At 46.5% G+C, this 21,220-nt stretch overlaps 1 protein-coding gene across 2 annotated transcripts in view; it reads right to left on the bottom strand.

Moving 5' to 3' along the window:
* The window catches only part of LOC111155914 (transforming growth factor beta receptor associated protein 1), a 39,564-nt gene extending 22,570 nt beyond the window's left edge, over positions 1-16,994 (bottom strand). For both annotated transcript variants that reach the window (XM_022516386.1, XM_022516387.1), the window contains exons 1-3: positions 16,299-16,994; positions 6,177-6,371; positions 3,529-3,683 (exon numbers count right to left, since the gene is read on the bottom strand). In XM_022516386.1, coding sequence (XP_022372094.1) covers positions 3,529-3,683; positions 6,177-6,371; positions 16,299-16,986 — 1,038 coding nt within the window. In that variant the 5' untranslated portion in view covers positions 16,987-16,994. The remainder of the gene's footprint in view (positions 1-3,528; positions 3,684-6,176; positions 6,372-16,298) is intronic.
* Between the last annotated feature and the right edge of the window lie 4,226 nt (positions 16,995-21,220).

The following is a 21,220-nucleotide window of genomic DNA, read 5'->3' as shown; positions in this document are numbered from 1 at the left end:
AAAGCTAAAATAAATAATGCACCTCATCATCACAAGAGTCATGTCTCATCCTCAAAAACACATACATGTTCAGGAAAATTCTTTCCTTTGCTGTGAATATTATTTTTCCCTTTCAGTTCTGTTTTTAACACAAACTGTCTGCTCCACAATCCATTATATACTGGCTCTGTTTTTAGAGCAGTGAGTTTCTGCCCAGTCCGGACCAGGGTGCCCGGGGACAAAGAGGACAGAGTCCACCTAGGAACTCGGGCAGGAAAGGCCTGAGCCAAGTGCAAACTCCTGTGTTGAGTGTTGACACACAAACCGCAGAAATGCAGGGGAGGGATCAGTTCTGCCTGGGGGGACGGGGAGAACTCAGATGAGAGGGGTAAGGAGAGTATGGAAACCACTGTCCAGTCTGGAAGCACACCCCAGTAACTAAAACCTGCATATATCAGTAATCAGGCAAAGGGGAGGGCAGAGAGGGGTGTGAAAGCCCAGGGCTCCTGCTAACTAGGAGGCAAGGCACAGGGCGGGGGGGCAGGGGCGGGGTTGGGGGGGGTGTCCGGGGGCGGAGCACATGCTGCTTCTGAGGGCTGGCAGCCATGCAACTGGAGAGGTGTCCATGCGTGAAACCAGTTCTCAGCTGTCCTGCCTTCCCATCTTCGGACAGTAGTGCTGGTTACTTCTAAATCGTTCTGACGACTAAAACTGTTTTGAGGGGCACCTGGGTGGCTCAGTGGGTTAAGCCTCTGCCTTCGGCTCAGGCCATGATCCCAGGGTCCTGGGATCGAGCCCCGCATTAGGCTCTCTGCTCGGCAGGGGAGCCTGCTTCCCTCTCTCTCTCTGCCTGCCTCTCTGCCTGCTTGTGATCTCTGTTTGTCAAATAAATAAATAAAATCTTAAAAAAAAAAGAAAAACTGTTTTGAAAGGCCCAGCAGAGCCCAGGCATCTTGCAGGGCTCAGGAGTTGTTGTGGGCTCCTTTAGGAGCTGTCAGCTGTTAAGTGGCTGCCCTCTAGCCTTTGAGGTGGCAGGTGGGTCATGGAAGTGGGCAAGGCCAGACCACGAAGGGCTTGGAAAGCCGCAGTACTCTAAGCAAAGGAGTCCATCTGTAAATCAGAAAGAACATTCCCACAGTGGCATGGAGGAGGGACTACACACACACACACACACACACACACACAGAGGTTGTTAAAGTAATAACTCGGGCAAAACAGAAGGGTCTGCACAGCAATAGCAATGGGCACAGGGGATGAAGGCTGAATTCAAGATCATTCTGAGGGTGTATTTCCAGGTTTGGATATAGGCGTTTGCAGCAAATGTGAGAAGGCAGGGAGCATGAAGGAAAGGAAAAGATACCAAGATGACACTCAGATGATGTCCGAGCAAGATGACAACTAATAAGATCCCATATTGACTGCACATATCTACTCAGCAAAAGGAGAGGGGAGGGGGCGAAGATCAGACAAGGAACACTGGAGGTTTCTGTAAGAAAACGTTGCACACTTAAAGCATGTGTGTGTGCAAAGAGAGGGCACCCCAACATGTGGCCCACCTAAACATCCAACATGCCCACAGGAGGCTTATGGGGTAGAGAGCAAAAAGGGCAATGACAGACCTCAGACCTTACGGAAGGCGTGGCCACCCCACCTGGCTTTGACCTACAGGCTGCGGAGGGAAGTGCGCTCAGCTTAGCAAGGCCCCTGAACAGCTCTTCTTTTTGCCTCTGCTGCCCCCTGCTGAACGCAAATAGATAAGTCTCATCTTAAAAAAATCCAGAACAAAAAGGAACATTATCAATCTTTAAATGCAGAAAAGACACCCTCTTCACTTGCAGTGAGCATAGCATACCGTATAGAGACAGTGAATCCCTGAGCTGTACACCTGAAATTAATGTAACATCGTGCGTCAACTATACAAAAAAAGAAAAAAAATGACAAAAAAAAAGATTCCCACTTTCATACCCATAACCATAAATTACACGTCTGGTCTTCTTGGCGGAAAAAGCAACTGAGGTCAGAAGGCATTACCTCATTCCACAGCAGTCAGTGAATCGTGTGGGAATCAGAGTGATTGGTAGCTCTCAAGGGATCATGATTACATCACAGAGCTTTGCGTGATCAGTTTCAATATTCAGCACAGCACACACATGCCCGCAGGATGTCTCATTACTTTCACATACATAGTGTGACGTGAACTAACCTAACAACCGATCAAGCAGCAAATTCTAGGGAACCTGATTTCATTGGACATAAAAATAACTTGTGATTCTTGGATCAGTTTTTTTTTTTTAAGATTTTATTTATTTATTTAACAGACAGAGATCACAAGCATGCAGAGAGGCAGGAGAGAGAGAGAGAGTGATCAGTTTTATCACCCCAACTACATTAAAGTTGCTGTCTCGAGTGCATTAAAAGTTTTCTCCTCCAGAAATAATTAGATGGATTCCTGCAGTACTGGGCCATTTATCAGTATGGCTAGCAAAGCTTTTCCTATAGATACTAGAAGACTAAACTTTTAACATTCAACCCCATCCCAACAAATACAAATTCTAAATCAGGAGACAAATTCTAATTTAGAATTTTAAAAAAATTTTTTTCTAATTTGAACAAAAAGTTTATTGTAGTTTCACATATTTATAATTCCACAGGAACCAGCTGGGATTTTTTCTTACTAATGTTGGCTTCTATAGCATTATCTGTAAAGTCCACTCTTTTTTATATAATCATAGAAATTAAAGATATCCAGCCCCATTTTAGGGCATTTCATCTATTCCCCTACTCTCCTTATTAGACCATACTGTCTTTTTGTTCAGAAAAACTGCATGTGGGCACCTGGGTAGCTCAGGGGTTAAGTGGCTGCCTTCAGCTCAGGTCATGATCCCAGAGTCCTGGGATCGAGGCTCACATCGGACTCCCTGCTTGGTGGGAAGCCTGCTTCCTCCTCGCCCACTCCCCCTGCTTGTGTTCCCCCTCTCTCTGTGTCTCTCTCTGTCAAATAAATAAATAAAATCTTAAAAAAAAAAAAAAAGACTGAATGAATGAGTTTCTACCATCTCCTTATCTGAAAGTTAAGTAGACTTTATCTCTTTTGATCCAAGGTCTAAATTTGTCTTTACTTCTTCCTGATATTTTAAAGTAATCCTATCTCTGTTGTATTTACCAATTCTGAATATTTAACTGTGATTTGCTGATACGGTTACTCTGTTGGTTCATGAGAACTATGCTCCTGACTCTTCTCTGAAGGCCCACTGAAGAAGAGAGTCGATTAGAAATACTACTTGGTGTGTATATGAGACACCAGAATCAAACCAGAGTTTTATTGGGCTCAGTGGGCAGTGAGACCTCAGTCCAGCTGTCCCGGACTGCTCTGCAAACAGCCTCCGTACCTGTGTGACGTGGACAGGCTGTGAAAACAAAACACCAGAGCCAAAACCGATCTGCATGGTTGTGGCGCGCAGAGAGGGCCAAAGTATGTTAGTGAGATCCGAATGTTCGCTAGCTGGCGGCCTGGCGGCATGCGTTCTTGGGGCCAACTTAATTACAAACCTGAAATTTTTCTTTTGGAATGTTCCTCCGGGCTCCTTTTGCTAAAACCAAAGCCTCTTCCACTCTGTGGCTTGCTAGAAGATCCTGTATTTGCTTTTCCAGGGGTAATGGAACCAAGATGTAAACTCCTTTACTGGTGGCAACAATCACTCTTCCTGGGGAAAAATTCAACAGTGGTGGAAAGAGAAAGAACATATTGCACAAACATACGCGGCTCACCCAAAACGGGCTTGTCATCCAATCTGATGGCTGATTTCATTGTAGTTCTCCCAACACAAAATTCCTAAAGAAATTATACATTGCAATGCCTTTCTTTCCTTCCTCCCATATTGTTAACTGTCAGGAAAAGAGTGGATGCTATACCACATTTCCAAAGTAAAAAATATGCTTTTCTGCCGTTTATTTGAAAGTGCTGGGCGCCTGGGTGGCTCAGTTGGTTAAGCAACTGCCTTCAGCTCAGGCCGTGATCCTGGAGTCCCCAGATCAAGTCCCACATTGGGCTCCCAGCTCTGCGGGGAGTCTGCTTCTCCCTCTGACCCGCCCCCTTCTCATGCTCTCTTACTCTCTCAAATAAATAAAATCTTAAAAAAAGGGGGGGGCTGATTAATTTAAAATCAGCTTTGTAGTGGGGCACCTGGTTGGCTCAGTTGGTTAAGCATCTGACTTCACCTTAGGTCATGATCCCAGGGTCCTGGGATTGAGCCCGTGTTGGGCTTGGCCCTCAGCAGGGAGTCTGCTTCTCCCTCTCCCTCTGCTCATGCTCTGTCTCTCTCTCAAATAAATAACTAAAACCTTAATAAAATAAAATAAAATCAGTTGAGTAGATACATAACATATGGTCCAAAGAAGTTGTAGAGATCAATTATGGTGATCTATGAGAATTATGCTATACTTCCTGTAAAATTTTTTAAGAATTCTTTTCTTTCCATGTTAGCTTATAGGAAACTAAGATTATAATACTACACTCTGAACCATGAGGTATTTCATATTCACCTACCATCTAAATAACCAAGTCTTGGTCTGACCTTATCACTTCCCCACAGCCCTGTGAGGTCACCTGACCCGTGGCCATCACCCTCATGGGATTTGTGAGACCTTGTGCAGAGAGTCCACAGAACTGGAGCTCTAATCGAAGGCACGCTCCTGCTATGAAGCTTTGGGCTCTGCTCCCTTCCAGACACACTCTTTTAAGAAAACTATCATCTCTGCACAGGAAGCAATGAGATGATGTTTCCTTCCTGTCTGAAGGATGACTCAGGGTCAGCCAAGTCTTCCCAGATCCTCCACTCTTCTCTCCTAGGAAGCCATCATTCCACTCCAGCCCCACTGTCTGGTGTCACGGAAGGCCTCATCTTTCCTTACCTGGACATCTTCCTTATAGTCTTCCCACTCTGCTCTCTTGCCCAGATTACGTGTCTTCTATATCACAAGCGAAGTCATTTTCTCATACTCGGATGAGATTCTGTCCCTTCTCTACACCGGTGTCCCTTTTCCTGGGAAGCCTCCCCTTGTTTGCACTGGGGGCAGGGGAGGTTACATCAGCAGCCTCTATGTGCCCATGACCCCATGCCCACCTCTGCCACCGGTCCACGGCACCAGGATATTGTTATGAGACATGCTCTTCTGATGTGTGTGTTGGGGCCCCTGACTGAAGTGTGACATGCTTAATGTGGGGGCCGAAAGTCTTTAGTAAGTGATATGTCGCGTCTTAAACAGGAAGGGCATGTTTGGTGAGCTAAAATTCTTAAGTGGCAAATGCAACGTATATATCTAGATTCGTTCTCAGTTTGAGGAAAATATCATAAAAGATCTTCTTCGAACAACTGGGAAAATCTGAACATGGCCAGGATATTAGAGTTCATTTTCTAAGGGGTGCAAGGGCTTTGAAGTTACATAGGAAAATGCTCTCATTCTTAAGAGATGCATGTTGAAGTATTTCAGATTAACTGTCATGATGTATTTTTCTTACTTTTGAATGGCTTGGCAAAATGTTTACAAGTGTCGAGTCTAGCTGAACGGTCTATGGTGCTTCACTTTGTTTTCCTTTCAATTTTTCAGTACGTTTGAAAATGTTCATAATAAAATTTAGGAAAAGCGAAAGAAATCCCTTGCCTGGCTCACTGGTGCACACAAGGGGAGGTCTGTCCAGATAGCCCTGGTCTGCTGCAGCCTCATCTCAGGCCGGCCCCTCTCACGCATGACGTGCTATAGTCATCCTTAATTGCTCGCGTGGCCCAAAGCTCAGGGCTCCCTCTTGCGCAGATCTGTAGGCACCTTTCCCTCTACCTGGCATTCTTTCACACCAGATCTGCTTGGCTGACTCCTACTCATCCTTACAGATTTGGCTAAAATACCATCTCCTTCAGGAAGCCCTCCCTGATATTTCCAAGAAACACTTCCTCCTCTGCTCTCCCAATTGGCCTTGTTTCATGCCTATCAAGCTCTTCCACTGCTACAGCTCTCTGTCCAAATGTCTATCTCCCCTTTGCCCTTGAGGCCCTGGAGCCCGGAGACTGCACTACCAGCACCTCTGTAGCTTCGAAGGTTAGCCTGAGGTCCAGCTCTGAATGGATCCTTACAAACATCTACTGAACATCACAAACGGATTGATAACTCAATTTCATTGAGATTTCTGTGCAAAGTAGTACCTTCAAAATCCTGTAGAATGTGGCCTTCCTTAAAGGGCAGGGTCTGCTTCTGCTGCTGGTCCAACATGCTGTGCACCGTGATGAATTCGTCATCAAGCGCTATGACATACGGGAAGCAAATAGCTGCGCCGATCACATTCTCTGACCAGCGCACAGGGGCCCGCTGAGATATACCAGCAACTGTGGCGAACATGCCTGTAAAAACGGGAAGAGTCAGGTGCGCCTCCGAAGACCTGTGGCATTTTTCCTTCCTGTAGATGGGTCTGGGGGCAGAATGCCATCCACTTCTTCCTTCTGGTTTAAGATCAGAAAGATGACAGAATATGCTGCAGAGGGGTGCCTGGGTGGCTCAGTGGGTTAAAGCTTCTGCCTTAGGCTCAGGTCATGATCTCAGGGTCCTGGGATCCAGCCCCACATTGGGCTCTCTGCTCAGCAGGGAGCCTGGTTCCTCCTCTCTCTCTGCCTGCCATTATGCCTACTTGTGATATCTGTCTGTCAAATAAATAAATAAAATCTTAAAAAAAAAAAAAAGAATATGCTACAGGTGTGAAGAAGCCTACATGACTTTATCAGTACGAGAACTACCTCACCCTGAATGTGTACCTTTCATTTACTTCCAGTTAAAAATGAGCTTTAAAAAAGGTTTACATGTACCCCCTGGAAGGTGTATAAAGCACATGTCCTCAGCTTTGTGGAAAAAGTTACTTCCCAGCAATTTAAGCAGCTCTACAAGGTCTTTCCCACATCCAGTCCTACAGCTGGTTAGTGTGCCTAAGTTATGGCCCTTCCTCGTTGAATGAATATTGAATACATTCCCTCAAACATTTATTGAGCTCCTACAATGTGCCAGGCACTGCGCAAGGCGTCCTATCAGGAACTGCCCCTGCTCGGAGCTGCAGTCTAATACTGGACACACGCATCCTTGAACGCAGGGACAGAACCAATTTTGCACTGCAAGACACACTGCTGTTGAGTGTTTGTCCATAACTTCCATGACAAATGACAGCTTATCTGTCTTGTCCATGAAGCACCAGACCAGCCATTTCTCGATGAGCTATATAGTCTGCAGATACTGGGGTTTACCACAATTTATACATTTGCAAAGTAAAGTCAGTCCAATATAACTTAGTTTTCAAACGAGTTGACGTAAAACACCTTTAGAAACAGCATGTTGTTGCCTGCAAACCACCACGACACGACACCTGGTCTCTGCTGTACAGGATGGAGAACAGGGAGGGGAGACACAGAGGTAGGCAGAGAACTTCAAGATTTAAAGAAGGGAAGGTTATCTCAACTGTAGCATATAGCAAAGTTCCTAAACTGTGAAATCATCAACGCACCGAAATTTTCTGTAGTTACAAAGACTAAAATACACTACAGTTAATCAATTAATTACAAACATAGCTCTTTTCCTCTGAATTGGGCCATTCCTGAAACTGGGTAGCACGTGGCACCTCACACATGCGTACTCACTCGCCCTGCTCTTGCCGAACACACTCGAGGCCCTCCCCGAAGAACAACGCTGTGCTCAGAGCACTGCTACGGCCTCCTTAACAAGTTACATATGGGTTCTCGGCATGTGCGAGTAACAACTGGAACTCCCAAACTGAGGGTTGCTGGGGGGAGGGGTGGGATGGGCTAGATGGGTGATGGGCATGAAGGAGGGCACTTGCTGTGATGGGCGCTGGGTGTTATATGCCACTGATAAATCAACAACAAATTCTACTCCTGAAACTACAGTATATGTTAGCTACCTTGAATTAAAAAAAAAAAAAAAAAAAAAAAAAAGATGACGGCACAATAAGCCTAGAGAGAGAGTGTGTGTGTGTGTGTGTGTGTGTGTGTACATGTCGTCTACTAAGAAGTCACAATTGCTTTATGTAAACCATTCTGATCTGGAGCATCTCCCTTTGGCCCTTCAGAGTCTCCAAACATCATTAGGAAAAAGACCAACGACTCAATACAGAAAGAGAGGCTATAAATGAGTAAATCACAAAAGACAAAATGCAAATGACTAATAAATATATGAAGAGAGCCTCATATTCATCAATAACTAAGGGGACATGTTTAAATGAAAAACAGTAAAAACAACTTCTACTCATCAGATTGGCCAAATGTTACAGACAGATAAAGACAAGTATTGGTATGGTATAAGGAAATATATTTTGAAGAATAATTTGGGTATTATCTACCCAAACTGAATTTAATTGATTCCAATTTTAAATCTATTGCCAACCGATAAGTACAAGGGTGGTCTCTGCGATATTTTTAGTATATAGTAGTATATAATATAGTAGTATAATATATATAATATATATTATATATACTACTATATATAATATATATTATATAATATAGTAGTATATATTATGTTATATATAGTATAGTATATATATTATATATATAGTATTATATATAATAATAGTAGTATTGTAGTACTATATATAATATAGTAGTAGTATAATATAATAGAGTAGTATATATATTATATATAAATATATATTATATATTATAGTATAGTAGTATAGTATAGTATATATATATTATATATTATGGTATAAATAATATAGTAGTATAAAATTGAGTATAATAAATTAAAAGATGATGTGGCTCTGGGTGAACGCACCACGAACAGAAAAGAATTCTCTCTCTTAAATGAGTACAGACAAAAAGAACTACTACAAATTAGCGTGTTTAGCAGTGATTTCAGTTCAGTGAACATTCACTGTGTGAAGCACGGAGTTCGCTACCAAGAGACGGACAATGGATTCAAGGGTTCAAGGTGGTGAAGGTGTTAAGGGAAATGCCTAAACAATTACCACACAAGAGATGGAGACCAGGGCACAGAAAGGCGCAAAAAACTTTCCGAGTGCAGATGGAGTGCTGCTGGAGGTCCAGAGCTGAGTGATCAGAGCCCAGCCTGCACAGGGAAGAGGACACATGCAGGGGGCAGCAGTGGGGCAGGCATGTGTCCCCAGAACAGGACAAACCCTGTTTGAAAGTCAAGTTGGCATTGGAATGGGCAGCACTGGCCCCTAGGCAGGCTGAGGAGTGTGGCCTGCACTTGTTATAGATCGCAGGGGCTTCTGAAGGCCAGTTGGGCAGGAGTGTGAAGGGCGTGTGCAAGGAGCCACACAGGGGAGGGCCGAATGGCTGCCTGCCACCACAGAGGCGGGATGGACCAGGCCAGGGCTGGGGCACAACAGAGGGGGCAGCCACTTCTGGGGGTGAATTGGGGACCCCGGCCACAGACTCAGTAGGAGCAAGAGAAAAGGGGAGGCAAGGGCCACCATGCGGGAGTCAGCCTCGAGATCGAACAGACTGTGGAGTCTGAAACGAAACAGGGACCAGGATGCAGAGCTGGTTGAGAGGCAGTGTTGGCACTTCCTGGAACTGGAGGTCACAGACTTTGGAGAGACGCAATCCTGGGGTTCCAGGGCTTTCTCAGGGGGTGGTGGTAGCATGCTTCCTGAAGGCAGGAAGGGGGAACACACCATGCTTCCACAGAGCACAACAGAAGCCACAGCAGAGTACAGGATGACCCGAGAGGGACCGTCATCTGCAGAGTGTGAGGGAGGACTGCTCCCGAGGCTGGTGGGGCAGAATAAAGAGAGTAGGCTGGTTCTGTCACCGAAGTGGGACAATGCCTGGGACCCAAGGCCCTGGGTTTGGCATTGCCAGTGTTTTACCATACCAGAGAGGACGTCATTACCATCGGAACTAGCCTACCAACAGCACCGCCCAGGTGTTCAGGCAGCATTAAAAACTGGTGGGGAGAAAGCGAGGCCCAAGGCTCTAGGAAACATTAAGACTCTGGAAGAAGGACTGAGCTTTGGAGGAGGAAGCACTCTCTTGACCCTTCTGTGCGTTTAAAGCCAGCCAGCTGGAATAACCTGAAGGCATGCCGCTCCCCCGGGGTGCCTGGCAAATCGTAAACCGTAAGCCCAATGACGCTGCCAGATTTCGGGTCAAATAACAATGAATAGCGCACTCCCCCAGGAACGCGGACTGTAAGATGCAGTCCTGCCTCCTCCTGGAATTAAATCCCGGTGACTGCCTTTACCCATGTAAGGCTGGGTACCACCCAGCCCAGGAGACATGCGGTGCAGAGGCCCTGACATAAATGTTCTTGTAACGGAATGGGCAGAAACCAGAGGTCTAGAACAAAGGCTTCTGTTTACCCAAAAAGCAGAAGATGACACTGGAATAAGAGAGCAGAGCGGTCACTGGCAGCTGATGGGCCCAGGTCGGGCACTAGAAGGTGCCCAGAACCACTTAGGCACGGAGGTACTGTTATTAACACCCCCCAATTAATTACATGCCTGCAGAGCAGGTGACAAATACTATTGTTTCTATATTGTTGGAGTCAAGTGCTGTCAACGTGCAAATGTAACAAATGTGTACATGGTACATTTTTAAAAAGCATTATTTTCAACGGTGAACGCTTTAAATATCAGAGGTCCCCTTATCTGAGCTGGGAGAAGGAGAGGGTGCCAGGCAGCCAGGGGGCCATGAAGAGTCGGGAGAGGCTTAATTGTCTGCATTTTTCAAGAAGTGGTATCAAAGGACAGAGTTTAAAATCACAAGACTCAATTGCATTAAGAAAATTTCAACAAAATATTGCCGAGAACAGGAAAATCTAAGCTAAGGCAAAAGGCTAAGAGTGGTTTCTCATGACACAGGAGAAACCTTCAGGGAGAAAGAGAAGCAAAATGAAAATACATAGCTTTCATATGTTTAAAGGTGCATTTGCATTCATTAGAGTATTTATTTGAACTTAACTCTTTTTAAATAAAGATTTTATTTATGTATTTGAGAGAGACAGGGAGAGAGAAAGAGCACAAGTTGGGGGAGGGAGAGGAACAGAAGGAGAAGCAGACTCCCTGCTGAGCGACATGGGAGTTGGGGGTGGGACTCCATCCCAGGATCCCAGGGTCACGAGCCTAACCAACTGAGCCACCCAGGCGTCTGTATCTGAACTTAATTCTGAAGCCATGTAATAAAGCTGCTGATTTCTATGCTGCATACAGAACCTGTATATAGGTAGCGTATAAGAGAGCTTACAAGTGATTGGCATCAAATGTGTTCCCTATAAAGCCTTTATAACTGAAACAGTAAGGTACGGGCTCATAAGCAGACGAACACACTGACGGAACAGAACAGAAAATCCAGAGATAGACCCAAAGGCATAAGAGAACTCGGTGTGTGTTAAAGGTGGCTGTCTGTATCAGTGACAGAGGGTGGGCTCTGTAGGAGGATGGCTGGGATAATGGACAGCCATAGAGAAAAGGAAAAACTAAATCTGTTCCTTATACTCTGCATTGTGAAAAATGAAACCACAAAAGTACCAGCAGAAAACATGGGTGATTTTTGTCTGTAACCAGAAGAGAGGGAAGCGACCCTAAGGATGACTTGAAGTCACGTGCACTGGTGGTTCGGTGGGAGACTTCTCGCCTAACTGTGATTCAAAATCAAGACTTAGTAAAGTAAAAGGGTTAATACATTTGATTATATAGGAACGTTGAAGAAAAGCTTTTCATGGTAAAAACCGGGAACAAATATTTGAAACCTATACCGGGCAATAAGCTGGTATCTCAAACACAGACAGGACACTAAAAGAAATGGCAAGAGAAAAGGACAATCCCCATCAAAAGAAATGCAATGGCTCCTAAATGTATGAAAAAATGTCTCCTCTTGGGGCACCTGCGTGGCGTAGTCAGTTAAGCAGCCGACTCTCGGTTTTGGCTCGGGTCGTGATCTCAGGGTTTTAAGATCGAGCCCCACTTCGGGCTCCAAGAGGAGTCTGCTTAAGATTCTCTCTCCCTCTCCCTCTAAGCCACTCCCCCCACACCCTGAAATAAATAAATAAATCTTTTTAAAAAGTGTTCACACTTGCTCATCACAGGAGAAATGCAATTAACTACGCTGAGATTCCACTTCTCATGTACAGGACTGGGGACAACACGGAAGGAAGCTCAGCAACATACCCTACTCTTTTGGCAAAGCTGAGGGGAAACGGGCATTGTCATATGTTGCTGGGGAGAACAGAAAATGCACACCTTCATCAACGGAATACAGCAATACCTAGCAAAACTCACATGCATTTGTATTTGGACTCAACAATCCCACCTACAAAAGGCTCTTCCATAGATCCACCAGGAAAGTATAAAAAAAATAAGGCACTAGTAAAATTGTAAAACTGGAAAAACCCACACGCCTACTAAAAGGTGCCTGATTAAAAACACCACACCAGGAGCACCTGGGTGGCTCAGTGGGTTAAGCCTCTGCCTTAGGCTCTGGTCATGATCCCAGGGTCCTGGGATCGAGTCCCACATCAGGCTCTCTGCTCAGCAGGGAGCCTGCTTCCCCCTCTCTCTCTGCCTGCCTCTCTGCCTACTTGTGATCTCTCTCTCTCTCTGTCAAATAAGTAAATAAAATTAAAAAAAAAAATAAAACACCACAGCACCTCCACACAATGTAGTAGCATGCTGCTGTGAAATCTCTGGATTATATTACAAAGGGGTCTCCATAATACATTGTTAGGCTTAAAAAAAAAAAAAAGTGCTAAGAAAGAGATGCTAATATTTACATATTTATTTGTATTTTTTTAAAAAAATGAGAGGATAAACCATAAAATACCATAAAAATAAAGATTGCCTAAGGGGGAAGAAGACAGGAATCAGCTCTTTGGGTATACCTTGCTGTAGCCCACATGACTTGGAACATCGCACGTACTTACACAGTGAAAATATAAAATAAAATAAAATAAAGCAATTCCTAAAAATCAAAAGTAAAATAAGACGAATTAACTATGTAACCAGGTGGTGGGATACCCAAACAGAGGGGGACTCTTCCAAGTGACTTCAGAACACAGTAATGTGACCGGTCAGTTCCTGGTGGGTTTTATATACACCCGACCCTCAAGACAAAAAGAACCATAAACAATCAAACTGTTTTCGGTCATTACGTTGCGGGAACAGTGGTTTTAGTACTGTTGTTCTGCGTACTGTGGGACTAGTCAAAGGAACAGTGATGTCGGCAGTGGTTTACTAAGACCCTCGATGTGGCTGAAAGCAGACAGAACACAGACACAGATGAGGTCAACACTGGGGAGCCGTGAACTGTTTCCATCAGTACGGCCTCACCATGGATTTTACCTTTACAGAAATGCCTCTTTCCCAACTCTGTTCAATGACGAAGCCTAAACACAACGGGCAACGAGCAGATCTAGCACCAGCCCATGGTCTCTAAACATCAGGGGTCCTTGGAGAAATGGCTGAAACCAGATCTGGGACAGGAAAGGCGCACAATGAACCTGGAACACCTTCCACACCAGAAGGCAAGGAAGCCAGCCGAGTTCCAGGGTCATGTGGAAGGTGCCTGGCAGTCCACGTGGACAAGCCCCACGCAAGCACAAAGAGATGGAAACGCACCATATGTGTCTGAATCCATGATGCGTCATGGTATCTTTTAAAAAGCCACTTCTGGAAGACAGAGGGGATCACCTCATTGAGAACCTCCTCGTTTTGCCTTTCTTAACAATGCACCCGGGGGCAACCAAATACAGTAAGTTCCTCTCCACTGAAGCAGTCCAGTTAACACATGGAGGAGGAAGGGACAGAAAGAGGACGCTGCCACTTGGCAGCCCCAAGACTGAAAGGCTGTACGCATCACTCATCAACAGCTACTGACAGCGCAGAGAGAGAAAGAAATTACACGACCCGATGCAAGGCCTCCACTCCGGTGACGAAGTCTGGCCTCTCCCCGAGACAAGCAAAACAACAACAAAACACAACAACAAAAAATCCCCAAACATCCCACACTTGAATCTGACAACACCTGGCATCCTAATGATCAGCTGGCAGGAAACGCAAAGGTCAACCTGACACAGTAAACAACATAAGGGGATAAAAATCATCCAAATTCAGGCTGTGGGAGGTAACAGGTGAAGTGATCCAACCTCTTCAACAAAAAGTTAGGGAAAAATAAAAAGAGAAGGAGAAGGAACCGTAAGAGAACTTAAGAGACAGAGAGACACTTAACTGATCAATCAATGGCAATGTAGGGAGGGATCATGAGGCCTCATGAGGGATCTGACTCAAACTGGAAAACATACATATCCTTACACACAAATTTATGTAGGTAAGTATTTACATATGTTTCTTTGTATACGTGTGATAGTAGGAGAAACATGGCATGCACCTTGATGTTTGGTAATATTAAGGAATTGCTGTTAAATTTTTTTTTAGGTATGCAATGGTATTGTGGTTTTCTTTCCTTTTCTCTTTCTTTTTTTTAAGGAACCTAGAACTTCGCACTGAATGGTGTCTAGGAGAAGTGCTATCAGGCCCATGATGCTATGATAATCGAGCAGGGGAAACGGGGAGGTGTATTAATCAAACAACTGGCAAGGAATTCATAACAGCTGGAGCTGAGTGATGGGTACATTGGAGCTCATTATAATATTCTATTTACTTATGTTTTCCATAACACAAATTTTTATTAAAATTGGGAATTTTTGTTAAGAAAAAAAGGTGGCTGGGGTAAAGAATATTTTCTCTAAAAAGTAAAAATCTGAACTATTGTGGGGCGCCTGGGTGCCTCGGCCGGTGAGGCATCTGCCTTTGACTCAAGTCATGATCCTGGGGGCCTGGGATAGAGCCCCATGTCAGGCTTCCTGCTCGGTGGGAAGCCTGCTTCTCCCTCTGCCTCCTTCGCCTCCTTCCTCTGCCTGTCACTCTGACTGCTTGTGTGCGCTCTCTCTCTCTCTCAAATAAATAAATAAATATATAAATATATAAATATATATATATATATTTAAATCTTAGCTATTGAGCCACGAAGAGACACAGAGGAACCTTAAATGCATATTACTAAGTGAAAGATGTCAATGTGAAAAGGTAACGTACTGTATGAGTTCAACTACACGGCATTCTGGAAAGATCAGCAGTTGCCAGAGGTTGGGGGTATAGGGGATGAACAGGTAGAAGACAAGAATTTTGAACACCGAGAATCAGTGAACATACTCTCTATGGTACCATGATGATGGATACATGTCATTACACATCTGTCCAAACCCAAAGAACGTACAACTCCAAGAGTGAACCCTGACATAAACTACAGACTTTGGAGGTTATAATCTCTCCCTGTAGATACGTCCATTATCATAAATGCGGCCCTCTGGTGGGGAGACGTGGATGGTGCAGCAGGATGTGTGAGTCTGGGGGTAGTGGGTATATGGGAAATCTACACTTTCCGCTCAATCCTGCTGTGAACCCAAAATGGATCAAAAAAATAAAACTGATTTAAAAAAGTAAAAATCTGTACGTGTTCACTGACCAGAGTTTGTGATTCAACTTTTGTTGTGACCAGAAAATATGTTTGTACCCCTCACCTGGAATGAGATGCCTACACACAGACTACAGTTAATGAGCACTGGGAGTGAGGGGGGTGCTCACCCTCCCCAGCACCCACTGTGTGTCACAGACACACACGAACCCTAAAATGAGCCATCCGTGACTGAAAGAAAATACAAGTCACCCATACCATGAACAGCTCTGAGCCTGAATTTCGAGAAGGCAGCACAGGGAATTCACGAGGCCAGATGACAGAGCCAAAGCCCTTTCAGGGCCTGGTGACAAGACAGTGGGTGGGATGAAACTGTAGTCAGTTCAGTAATGGGTGTCACACCTGAAATTATGTCTGAGCTCCACTCCTTTCCATAACGAAGAATACAAACAACCTGACAAACCCACCCACGTGGAAAAAATCTTATACGGAAGGCTTACGGATTTTTATTTTGTAGTTATTTACTTAATGGAATTTTCTCCCCGAGTCATCTCGAGGCTCCGCTAGCACAGAAGAAAGCTGGCTCTACCTTGTGACTGGCCTAGTTTTGTTCCATGGACCCTACATTCCCTGGACAATCTAAGGGAACGTTAGAGTGCACACTGGTTCGGAATTCTGTTTATATCTCGCCACGCATCCCTAGTGCTGGTGAATACTCCTCATGAGTACCTATTTTCACAGCTAGGTTCTCTCACAGCTAGGGTCTGTGCACGGCTCACGGAGGTAAGGCAAAAGGAATGGACAGACGGGAGATGGAGGTTGGTGGAGGCTCACCCAGTCCTCCGGGACCTGCCAGGAGGAATTCCTGTCTCCCGATCCTCTTGACGATGGGGCGTTTCTCCTCGCTGCAGTAAGGAAACAGGTCCTGGGAGAAGCCCGTGTTGTAGTTCAGTATGATGTACTGCGTGGTCAGAGCCAGGCACAGGAAGTGGCCGTCTACGGCCACAGCCAGGGGCTGCTCCGGCGTGGACACCTCCCTGACGATCTGAACCCGGTCCTCGTACACCAGGAACAGCTGAATGGTCCTGCGCTTGACCGAGATGATGCAGACTTCCACGCAGAACGGGTCCCCGTTCACGGGGTTCTCGTTCAAGGCCAGCGCCGTGGCCCCTTTGATGCGCGCCCCCGAGGGCACGGGCTCCAGGCTCATCATGTTGACCAGGGTGATAGAATTGTCACAGAGCACCAGCAGCCTGTTGAGGGCCGAGGCCGCTCGCAGCTCATTCACTGGCTTCCGGAAGCCCAGGTGTCGGTGCAGCTGCTTGGTGGCAGAGAAGGTGGCTGTCCCAGTGGGCAGCGCCTGCTCCTCCAATAGGAAGTGGTAGACGACGCAGTCACTGGTGCCCACGTAAAGGTTCTTCCCGCAGCACTCCACGCATTCTATGTGCACCCGCTCCTTGTCTCCCGCCAGCAGCTCCCACTCCACGGCAGAGACCAGGGTGAAGGCCTTGGTGCTCATCATGTCTGCTGGTGACCTGCGGGGAGAGGGACCAGGACGTTAATTCAGGGGAACTAACTCCAAGCAGAACCATGTCAGGTCACAACAGATATAACTCCTTCCTCAGTTATGATTTCAGTGGGAAGAAACTATTCGACACTGTTAAGAAACAGTACTGGGGTGAAAAGCTCTCCCTCTGGGTCTCCTTCCACCAGGCAACGGGAGACTGCAGCAGGAGAGCACATGTGTGGGCTCCTGACAAAGGCCATCCTGCCCATTCTCAGTGGAGCTCAGAAGTCCATGAAGTTTCCTCAGGTTGCTCTTGGGAGAGGACCAAGAGCTTCTGTGTGCTGCAGAAGACCAGCACACAGATCCGCCCCGAGACAACATAACAGAAACTATTTGGAAAAAGGCAAAAAGGGTCCTCACTGATCTTCCCCTGAGCCTCTCTGGCCACTTGGCTGAGTGTTTTAGTGAACAGTGGGACGCAGCTGCCTCAGCTGGTTAAACCTTGCCCCACAGATCTTGTCAGAAACACTGAGGCAGGAGCCGCACCTGGCATGTGGTGTTCTTCTCAGCACCGTATTTGGCTCTCCGAGGAGAGGTGTTCATGCAGAGTGGTAAAGATGTGCCTCAAATCCCTATGTGTGCCAGGGGAGGAGAGATCTAGAGACCTGTGAGAATGTCACTGACATGTCAGTTAAGGGATGCTTCCCGCTAGAAGACCGACTGCCCCAACCTCTGAAGAGAACTCTGGTTTCAAACACCACCAAGTCAGAGGAAGCAGAAATGAGCAAGATGGCCTTTCCCTGACTTCTCAGCCCACAGGAAGGCAATCACACAGGCTCCCCGCTCCACGAAAGCAGGAGGGAGAAAGAGTTCCACAGAGGTCTGTAGAAGGTTCGTGGAAGTTAGGGGAGGCCTGCTGGACTCTTCTGTCACTTTGGGCTGTCCAGAAGCAGGGTCGCTTCCAGAGAGACTAAATTCCTTAATCCTTTCAGGCATTCTAGCCAAGGCTAGAAGACCTCTTGGAAATATTCAAGAAAGAATGTAGAATGCTATCATTTCTTTTTTTTTTTTTTTTAAGATTTTATTTATTTAGGGCGCCTGGGTGGCTCAGTGGGTTAAGCCGCTGCCTTCGGCTCAGGTCATGATCCCAGGTCCTGGGTTCAAGCCCCACATCGGGCTTTCTGCTCAGCAGGGAGCCTGCTTCCTCCTCTCTCTCTGCCTGCCTCTCTGCCTACTTGTGATTTCTCTCTGTCAAATAAATAAATAAAATCTTAAAAAAAAAAAAGATTTTATTTATTTAGTTGACACAGAGAGAGAGAGAGATATCAAGTAGGTAGAACAGCAGGCAGAGAGAGCGGGGGGGGGGGGGAGCAGGCTCCCTGCTGAGCAGAGAGCCCAATGCGGGGCTCGATCTCAGGACCCTGAGATCATGACCTGAGCTGAAGGCAGAGGCTTTAACCGACTGAGCCACCCAGGTGCCCCTGCTATCATTTCTTATATTCCCCTGTCTATTGGGGAAGCAACAGCTACACAAGGAGAACTCCAGTCTCCTGTCAATAAAATCCCCAGGAAGGAGGGTATCTCAGATCTGGGGATGAGGCATTTCTGCTGGACACCATTGGAGTTCCTTCCTGTCACTTACTGGCTATGTGACTTGGAAAGTCACCTGGCTTCTCCATGCCTCAAGTTTCCTCATTTGTAAAATGAGTGTAATAAGGGCACTACCTCATAACGATATTTTGAGGCTTAAGTAAGTGAGCTCATATAAAATACTTAATATCTGAGGACATAACAAGGACCCAATAAAAGTTTATGATCTAATAATCTTCGATACATCTGACTCAAAGCCCCAGCCCACTTTCGGTCTTTATTTGCCAAGCTGGGTACCGAGAGATGAAACAATGCCGTCTTCTGCCCTTAGCTAGGGAACCAGTGTCCACCTTGTTGACACTGAAGGACAGACTGAAATGTAAGCCAGACACACATTCACCCACAGCCTCCCCCAACCCACACACTGTCATACTCATTTACATGAGCTGCCCTCACAGAGACTATGGAAAAGAGGCAAGAAAGTGGGGCGCGAGGCTCGGAAGGCATCATAGAGGAAGGAATCCTGTGCATCTATCTGGGGCCACAGGAACTTGCAGGGTCCTGGGGAAAGCCAGGGTTGGAGGAAAAGTAAGCTTCAGAGTGTGACGCCAACTGTTTTTAAAGACTACCATCTATTTGTCATGACCAAACAGAACCACAAAATCTAACCTAGATGATGGTTTTTTTCCCCATTTCAGTGCCAAAGTATAAAACACAGGTATCGAGATGTAGACATCGAGACATCCTAAGTCCGTGAAAGTGAGGGGTTATGAAATACCGCTGCCTTCCCTGTTCAATCAATAATGGCTGTCTTTTAGAATTGCATGACAGAGTGACTCTAAGGTTCGAAGTGTCAGTTGTACCCTTCCCTTTGCAGAAAGAACAGAGAGACAGGCTGTGGGCACTCATAAGCAAATTCCTACTTAACTCTTCCAAGGTGTGGTGTCTTCGCTTCACACGAGAGATGAACCAGACACGTTTGTGGTGAATTTGTGCAAACATGGCATATTTAGTCTAAGGACTGGGTGGACAGAGGACGAGGCAGAGGAGAGCTAGAGCTGTAAGACAAGCATCTGGTTTACTTAAAAGTTTTGTAGTATGAGTGCTTAAGAAGAAATGTTTTACTCTCTGATAACTACAACTACTCAAGTCTTGCTAAAGTTCCCTGCTATAGGCCTTGAAAAAAAAATGTGGTTTATAAGAAGCCAAAGGAGACTGATGTTGGCATCATGGTGGCTAAGATGTTCCTCCTTTTTATCCTGCCTTTTCACAAGGAATTAGACATCCATCCACAGACCAAAGCCCCAGGCCGGGTGCTAGGATCTAGCACCGCACACCATGGGACCCAGGAGAGCCTCACCCACTCGCACACCCGGCAACAGGCAGGCAGAACTCAGCGTGGGCTGTGGAACCAGTGGAGCCACCAAACGGCCACCAACCCTGCCAGACCCCGTCCCTGCAGCTGGGGAAAAACCTGCAGAATGCCGATGGGCGTGGCTACGCACACAAGGGGCAGACTGTGCACAAGTCCAGCCTTCCCCAGGGGAGCTTCCAGCATGCCACTGCACCAAACACCACACAAGGCCACACAACAATCTGAGCAGACTGGCCAATCAGTCACAGCAGAGGAGGCGTTAAGATAAACCTTCCCAGGGCTGTGCTTGGCAAGGAACCACTGCAGGGGACTGATCTGTCAGACTGGGGCAGTCTCTGCTGCAGGCGGTAGGGCAGGGGTGCAGCAGCGCGGGCCACCCCAGCAGTGTGGGATACGGCGGCAGACTCCCATTGCTCTGCAGCAGGACCCACAGTACAGAGGCTGGATGTCCGTGGCTGCGGGAAGGAAGGACACTGGGAGAGAGGCCAATGGGAATTTCCAAGGGCAGTAAGGAGACGGTGTGCAGCAGAATGTCCACCACGAGCCGGTGGGAGCACCACACCCAGGGAGTTCACCAGTGCGTCTCCAGGCACCCCCAATCACTGAGCACTAGACCCACACCTCCACCCACCGTGCAGCAGCTCCTGCGCATGTGCAAGATGGGAGAGAGCCCAGTAGACCCAGAGCCCCTCAAACAGCAGGCCTAGATAGAGGGCCAGGGAGAAACCACAAACGAGCCACAGCGCCACCTTCAGGAAAACAAAGGAGAGGTTTCCAGGAGTCGGTTGGTAAGTTATCTTTTTTTTTTTTTTTTTTAAGAGTTTATTTATTTATTTGAGTGAGAGAGAGAGAGAGCGCATGAGAGGAGAGAGGACAGTGGGAGAAACAGACTCTCTGGCGATCAGAGAGCCTCATGTGGGACTCGATCCCAGACTCCAGGATCATGACCTGAGCAGAAGGCAGTTGCTTAACCAACTGAGACACCCAGGAGCCACCCCCCCCCCCCCCCCCCCCCCCCCCACCCCGTTGGTAAGTTATCTTACTAAAGATAAGAACCGGAGAAGACACAAAAGCTTCAGAATCCTACCACAAGAGGGAGCAAGGGAGCAGAGTGGACGCTTGCATGCCAAGAGACCAAGAACCCGCCTACTACCGCGGTGGCCCAGAACACCCATCTCCAGGCAATTCGTACAGTTTTAAGGAGCGGCCACTATCACAGATGTGAACGTGGCAACTCAAAGCTACAAGGAACGTGACAAACTAAGGAAACGTGCCATCGCAAGG

Source organism: Enhydra lutris, unplaced genomic scaffold (assembly GCF_002288905.1).
Source record: "Enhydra lutris kenyoni isolate GAN:26980312 unplaced genomic scaffold, ASM228890v2 scaffoldscaffold44, whole genome shotgun sequence".
In the NCBI taxonomy this organism is placed as follows: Eukaryota; Metazoa; Chordata; class Mammalia; order Carnivora; family Mustelidae; genus Enhydra; species Enhydra lutris.
The sequence above is the reverse complement of the archived record's forward strand: the minus strand, read 5'-3'. Positions and strand labels throughout refer to the sequence as shown.